The following is a 6906-nucleotide window of genomic DNA, read 5'->3' as shown; positions in this document are numbered from 1 at the left end:
TATTGTATTATTAACTAGCATCACCATGCATTAGATTCCCCAGAGCTTATTCATCTTATAACTGAAGCCTTGTACCAACATCTCCCCCATCTACCCCCTAGCCCCAGGGCCTGGTAACTACCATTCTACTCTACCTATGAATTCAAGCTTCTCTCCCATCCCACCCCCACCAAAGTCCACATATAAGTGAGATCACACAGTATTTATCCTTCTCTATCTGGTTAATTTCTCTCAGCATAATGCCCTCAAGGTCTACCCATGTTGGGACAAATGGAAAGATTCTTTCTTTCTCATAGCTGGATTATATTTCATTGTGTGTGTGTGTGTGTGTGTGTCTGTGTGTGTTTGTGTGTGTACATATGCATACACATATACATTGTATACATACACCACATTTTTTATGCATTCATCCGTGGATGGACACTTAGGTTGTTTCCATATCTTGGCTATGGTGAATATGCTGTAATGAACATGGCCGTACAAATACCTCATTTTGTTTCTTTCAGCTATATACATATCCTGGGATTGCTGGGTCATCTGGTCTATTTTTAATTTTTTTTTAATGTTTTATTTATTTCTAGGAGAGAGAGAGAGAGACAGTATGAGCAGGGGAGGGTCAGAGAGAGAGGGAGTCACAGACCGAAACAGGCTCCAGGCTCTGAGCTGGCAGTCAGCACAGAGCCCGACGCGGGGCTCGAACCTATGAACTGCGAGATCATGACCTAAGCGAAAGTCAGACGCTTAACCGACTAAGCCACCCAGGCGCCCCTATTTTTAATTTTTTAAGGAGCCTCCATATTTTCTTCCATAATGGCTGCACCAATTTACACTCCCACCAACAGTGTACAAGGTTCCGTTTTCTCTACATCTTCACCAATCCTTCCCCAGTGTCTTTTTGAGAAAAGCCATCCTAAGAGGTAGGAGGTGACGTCTCCTTTTTGGTTTTGAGTCGAATTTCCCTGAAGACTAGTGACACTGAGCATATTTCCAAGTACCTTTTGGCCATATTACGTCTCCTTTGATTTTTTTTAATGTTTTATTTATTTCTAGGAGAGAGAGAGAGAGACAGCATGAGCAGGGGAGGGTCGGAGAGAGAGGGAGTCACAGACTGAAACAGGCTCCGGGCTCCGAGCTGGCAGTCAGCACAGAGCCCGACGCGGGGCTCGAACCCACAAACCGCGAGATCATGACCTAAGCGAAAGTCGGACGCTTAACCGACTAAGCCACCCAGGTGCCCCATATTACGTCTCCTTTGGAAACGTGTCTATTCAGGCTCCTTGTCCGTTTTTAAAATTGGATTACTTGGGGCGCCTGGGGGGCTCAGTCGGTTAAGCGTCCAACTTTGGCTCAGGTCATGATCTTGCGGTTTGTGGATTCGAGCCCCGCATCAGGTTCTGTGCTGACAGCTCAGAGCCTGGATCCTGCTTCAGATTCTGTCTCCCTCTCTTTCAGCCTCTCCCTCACTTGTGCTCTGTCTCCGTCCCAAAAATAAACTATTAAAAAATTTTTAATTGGATTACTTGTTTGTGCTTTTTGTGCATTTCAGTTACAGAAGTTCCTTACTTACTTTGAATATTAACCCCTTATCAGATCTATGGCTTGCAAATATCTTCTCCCATTCCATAATTGCCTTTCATTTTGTTGATGGTTTCCAGGGCTGTGCAGAAGTTTTTAGTCTCAAGTAACCTCACGTGTTGTTTTTTTTTTTTTGCTTGTGCAGCAATCTAGGACCCAGTGATCTGTTGTTCGTGGTAAGTACCAGACACTGCACTACTGTGGGCATGACACAGGGTGTAGTCTGCCCCCAAATATAAATGGAGGGCATCTCCCAATGCTTTAAGGACAGACATTCATGCAGGTGGATAGAAACCGACCCAGAAACACGACTATGGAAAGAGGGAGAAAGATGCATTTTTCTAAGAGCAGCAACTTTTAGAAAGCATGTGAAATAGGGGCGCCTGGGGGGCTCAGTCAGTTAAGCGTCCGACTTCTGCTCAGGTCACAATCTCATGGTTCGTGGGTTGGAGCCCTGCATCGGGGTCTGTGCTGACAGCTCACAGCCTGGAGCCTGCTTCAGGTTTTGTGTCTCCCTCTCCCTCTCCCCCTCCCCCGCTCATGCTCTGTCTCTGTCTCAAAAAGAAATAAACAGAAAAAAAAAAGAAAGTACATGAAATAAACAACCTCATGTCCATCTGGGACAAATACCGCAAAACACGTGTTTCTCCCGGTGAAGATAAACTCTATTTGATTTGCATCACCTTTCCATGAAAAAGTGGTTCCCATCAGCACTCCGTGATTATGACCTTGCAGATACACTTTATTTGGCAGTGAAATTTCTTTAAAAATGAAAGTTGATGGTGGGAGAGGGTATGAAACAGAAGGTGGGCTACGTGTGAGCAGATACTTATCAAGGAGGAAAAATGTCACCATGTTAAAGCCGTAATACAAGCCTACTGTTTTGCTTCCCCTCAATCTAGACGTTCATCCCAGAGAAGCTGGTTTGCCCTTTCCTTCTCAGGGGTCGGTTACACATCCTTGTGTATCTAACCATCCTGGTAAGACAGCCAGGCAGAAAGGAAAGCAAGACGTCTAACCATTTTCAAGGGAGATTCTGGGAGAGAAGCACACATCCTGCTTTCTTTCTGGGAGGTGGAGAGATGTGACAGTTTCTGATACTACAGTGGCAGGGAGACCTGGTGGGGTGCATGGCTCTAGACCCCCGAGTCTGAGCAGCTGACATCACTGTGGTCCCCGCGGGCTCTCTCTCTGGACTGTCCTATCTCTGATGGTCTGGCAGGACCGTGGTCACCGGGACTGGGTATTCCAAGGCATTACAGTCATCGGAGAGGAACACCAAATCCTGAAAAAGATGGGCAATGAGCAAGAATGTTACGGAATGTGGCCCCAGAGCTCATGCACGACAACACAGCTGTTTCCTTTTGTGTGAACACTTCCCCTCCCTTATTCTGCGGAGGAGAACTGGCCACACCTTCATGCTTCCAAAGAACGTGCTGTAATACTGCATTATAAATATAAATAATACTGCATTATAATCACATCTTCTTCCTGTCTCCTACCCTGCCCAGACCAAGGCGAGAGGGGAATGAGGTTGGAAATGGGTGTGGGGAGGAAATTCATGGCACATCTTTGATGCCTGAACAAATAAATTAAACCGAAGAGCTAATTATTGATGCTGAGACCCTACTCCGGGTCCAGGCCCGGTGTTAAGAATTCTATGCGTGATCACTCTGCCTTAGGATCAATGGACTTACTACAGAGGCCCCCGCCCATGGTCAGGGAATAATTATTATTATTATCCTTCCAATGATGGCGTGAGGCGGGCAAAATTGTGTCTCTGGTTCACAAATGAGGAACGTGTGGCTCAGAGCAGGGACGAGTCGCTCCCGTCCGGGAAGCAGGAGTACAGACCCGAGCTCAGGTGTGTCTGAGGCGGGAGCCTGTGCCATTCGGGGGTCACATGGCTCTGCTTTCTACATCTTCAGTAGTGGGGCTGGTTTTCTGCATTTTTCTGCCTCCTTCCCCTCTCCCGCCAGGAGCCTCCTATCACAGAGCATCTGAAGCCCCTCTTCTGGAAAGTCTCCTCTGACCCCAGTGCTCAGAGCTCCCCGACTTCATAGCCCTCTCTCCCCACCCCTGCCCCATCTGGCTCCTGGCAGAGTCTGTCTCATACGGTCAGCATGTGGCCCTGGACGTTGTCCCCACACCAATATGAGCTCACGGAGGGGACGGCCTTGTCCTGAGTGCCCATCCCTTACCAAGGGTGACGATGGTTGAGGAAGGGTTTTGTGAGCTGGAAGCACCGCATAAACGTTCCTCCTCCCCCTCCTCCTCATCTCCGGAGCACCTCGTCCCCCACCCTCCCCTTCTAGAAGCCCTGGGCTGAGCGTCGTGGCTGATCACAAGCAGGCACGGGATTTTCAGCAGTGTCACTTACCCTCCTGCAGAAGGAGTTCATGATGGTGTACAGCTTCCGCACTTTGTCCTTCAAGGCATCCACCCGGGCCACTTTCCAGCACTGGGGCGACGCCACAAAGTCCCGCAGCTTGGCCAGCACGCAGTAGTTCTGGCAGCGGACGGCAGGGATGGCATCACGGAGGAGGCAGCAGCCAGAGGGACAGGCGTTGGGGGCTCCTGCGCCCTTCCGCACAGGCTCTCTCCCCACCCCCAAGCCTCCCCCAGGCAAGGAGACCCTCTTACGTGTATATCCAGGTACAGCCCCGGCAGGTGCCTCACGCACGCCTCCTGCAGGAAGGGATGTGGGTTACCATGACGCCCACGGGAATACACCATCCGCGGTCACAGACGGCTCCCTGCCCCGCTCCAACAGCCAGACAACCCCGCACACACCTTCCTTGATCTGATTTTACACACACACACACACACACACACACACACACACATATACACACACACACACGGGTTTAAATCCCTACGCATGGTCAGAAAGCTGACACACTATCCACCAGAATGTTACAGCAGTAGTTACGGCTACGGGGTAGAATGACAAGTAAACTTTATTTTCTTCTTTGTCTTTTGTGAATTTCCAACTGTGTATTAAGCACAGCAGCCCCCTCCCCTTATATGTGGGGATATATTCCAAGACCCCAGTGGGTGCACAAAACCATAAATAGTACTGAACCCTGTAGATCGTATTTTTTTCCGATACATAAGTATGAGCCCAGATAAAGTTTAATGTATAAATTAGGCTCAGGAAGAGATTAACAATTACTACTAACGAAAGAACAATGACAACAGCAACATTCTATAATAGTAGCAGTTATGTGAATGCAGCCTCTCTCTCAAAGTTCCTTATTGTGCTGCACTCTCCCTTCTTGAGATGATGTGAGATGATAAAATGCCCACCTGATAAGATGAATGAGGGAGGCATGTGACATAGGGTTAGGTTACTACTGAGCCTGTGACCACAGATCAGAAGGGGGCTTTGGGGCCACAGCTGACTGCGGTTGACTTCGGATAAGGAGGGGTCTACTATACATGCCTTTTATAATTAGGAAAAAATACACATTATTTAAGTTCTAAAATAAAATAAAATAATAAAATAAAATAAAATAAAATAAAATAAAAGGTGTTAAGGTGTCATAACCCCATATCTGAGAAACGCTACGTTTTGTTTGAAGTGTTTACACTGGCTGGAGGCGCTTTATATTTTTTCAAAGCTTTTAATGAAGTTTAATTTGTTTCTATCATGGACAAGCAGTCAGGGGGCCCAGGTTCTAACTCTGGAACCTCCCACGCCCACCGGGCCCTGGGTCGGCCTGTTAAAACATAAGTGAACAACAGCGCTAAGGTTCGGAGGCCACCAACCCGCGTAGCACTCTGCAAGCCTGTGTCATTCACGCCTTTACCCTTCAGGCAGCACCCAAAGCGGGTGGTGAGCTCCCTACCACCCCTTCCACAGCCGAGCACACTGAGATTCAGGGGCCGAGCACTTTGCCCCGGGTCCTGCAGTTGGGGGGGGGCACTGATCTGGGGGTCACCCCCTTAGCGCACGCTCATGATCGCCAGGCTCCAGGAGGAGAATGACGCTTAATTCTGTGTTCCTCCTGAACTCCCCAGCTCTGGGCTCCCTGGGGAGCTTTCAGCTTATTTTACAAACATCCTTTGATGGTTGCTGGCAACTTACAAAGACATTGCGGTGTCTGATGGATTGTCCTTCTATTAAAGAAAAAAAAAAAAGACACAAACCATTGTTATCATACTTAGTAGGATGGGAATAAATGCAAACCCTTGAGATAAACATTGACCAGAAAGGAAAAAATGTGTGTGTGTGTGTGTGTGTGTGTGTGTGTGTGCGCGCGCGTGTGTGTGTGTTCCGGGCCCAAAGGCCCGGTTCTGCAGGCCTAGGTCTGCAGGCGCCTCTCGGTGGGCGCGGGCAGGTGGGAGGGGACTCACCCAGGGCTCCACGGCCCGCAGGCGCTGGAAGTCACCGCTCACCTCCCGGCTCAGGCTCAGCACCCTGGAGTAGCAGGTCGGGGGCGCGGGCTGCGCCGCGGGGGGCCCGGCCAGGAGCAGCAGCAGCAGCAGCAGCGCGAGCCGCCCGGGCGTCATGGTGCAACGGCAGCCTCACCGCGTCCCTGCGGCCGCTGGGCGCCCCTTTAAGCGGCGGCTCGAGGGTGGTCCTCCACGCCTCCTCCGTTTCCTGCGGGCCCCAGCCAAGGCCACTGAGCACGCCCACCTGGCCCTGGACACTGGATCCTTTCAGACCTGAAGCCCCCACCCCCTCCCCACAGCCGGGGCCGTGGGGGGCACCTGGGAAGGATGGGGGAGGGGGGCCCTTCCTCCCACACTTTCTCCTCTGGCAGGGGCTCCCCTGAAAAGGCAGGACGGCTTGATGGGGGGCGGGGGCAGGAAGACAAGCACGGATGAGGTGGGGTTTCGCTCCGGGTGGGGGCTGGGCAGTCAGGCTCTGCAGTATGGATGGGGACCCTGTGGTGAAACCAGGGCGAACCGGGAGGGGGAGGGGCCGGGGGTGATGGATTGAGCACCAGCCCCGCAAGGGCCCGGGGTCTACGTGTCCACCCACCGCTGACCCCGCAGAGGAAGCCTGGGCAGCCACTTTCCCTGGGGGCGGCTGTGTCTCTGCAGCTGGGCTGATGCCAGTGCCCGCTGTTGGGGGGATGTGTGAGCGCCCCCAAGCTGGGGAGCGCTTCAGAAAGCCCCTGGCTCAGGCCCGCATACAGAGCAGACCCTCAGGAAGGGCGGTTTCTCGAATGTGCAGCGGCTCCGAGGCTCTACAGGGGGTGGTCCTGTACAGAGAAGCGGGTCAGGATAAGCTCTCCCCTCAGACGCTCGGTGCGGCACAGGCTTACCCACTTCCCGTGATGCCCTCTGGCAGGTTTCTTGGCTCTTTCCTCCCTCTCAGCC

The 6906-nt window shown here is 51.4% G+C and overlaps 1 protein-coding gene across 1 annotated transcript; it reads right to left on the bottom strand.

Annotated features, from left to right (window-relative positions):
• Nucleotides 1-2296: 2296 nt before the first annotated feature.
• Nucleotides 2297-6305, bottom strand: CYTL1 (cytokine like 1). Its single transcript, XM_077750502.1, has 4 exons — nt 5935-6305; nt 4219-4263; nt 3956-4084; nt 2297-2860 (listed from the first exon to the last, which is right to left on the bottom strand). The coding sequence occupies exons 1-4, from the start codon at nt 6088-6090 to the stop codon at nt 2777-2779; spliced, it is 414 nt and encodes a 137-aa protein (XP_077606628.1). The 5' UTR covers nt 6091-6305; the 3' UTR covers nt 2297-2776.
• Between the last annotated feature and the right edge of the window lie 601 nt (nt 6306-6906).

Source organism: Crocuta crocuta, unplaced genomic scaffold (genome assembly GCF_008692635.1).
Source record: "Crocuta crocuta isolate KB4526 unplaced genomic scaffold, BGI_CrCroc_1.0 scaffold179, whole genome shotgun sequence".
NCBI classification, from domain to species: Eukaryota; Metazoa; Chordata; class Mammalia; order Carnivora; family Hyaenidae; genus Crocuta; species Crocuta crocuta.
The sequence above is the reverse complement of the archived record's forward strand: the minus strand, read 5'-3'. Positions and strand labels throughout refer to the sequence as shown.

Excerpts from the sequence above, each read along its gene's own strand:
- CYTL1 (XM_077750502.1), bottom strand. The coding sequence starts at position 6,090 with ATGACGCCCGGGCGGCTCGCGCTGCTGCTGCTGCTGCTGCTCCTGGCC. Across the intron at positions 4,264-5,934 it reads TGCGGGCCGTGGAGCCCTGG|GAGGCGTGCGTGAGGCACCT; the intron begins GTGAGTCCCCTC and ends CCCTTCCTGCAG. Across the intron at positions 2,861-3,955 it reads TGAACTCCTTCTGCAGGAGG|GATTTGGTGTTCCTCTCCGA; the intron begins GTAAGTGACACT and ends CATCTTTTTCAG.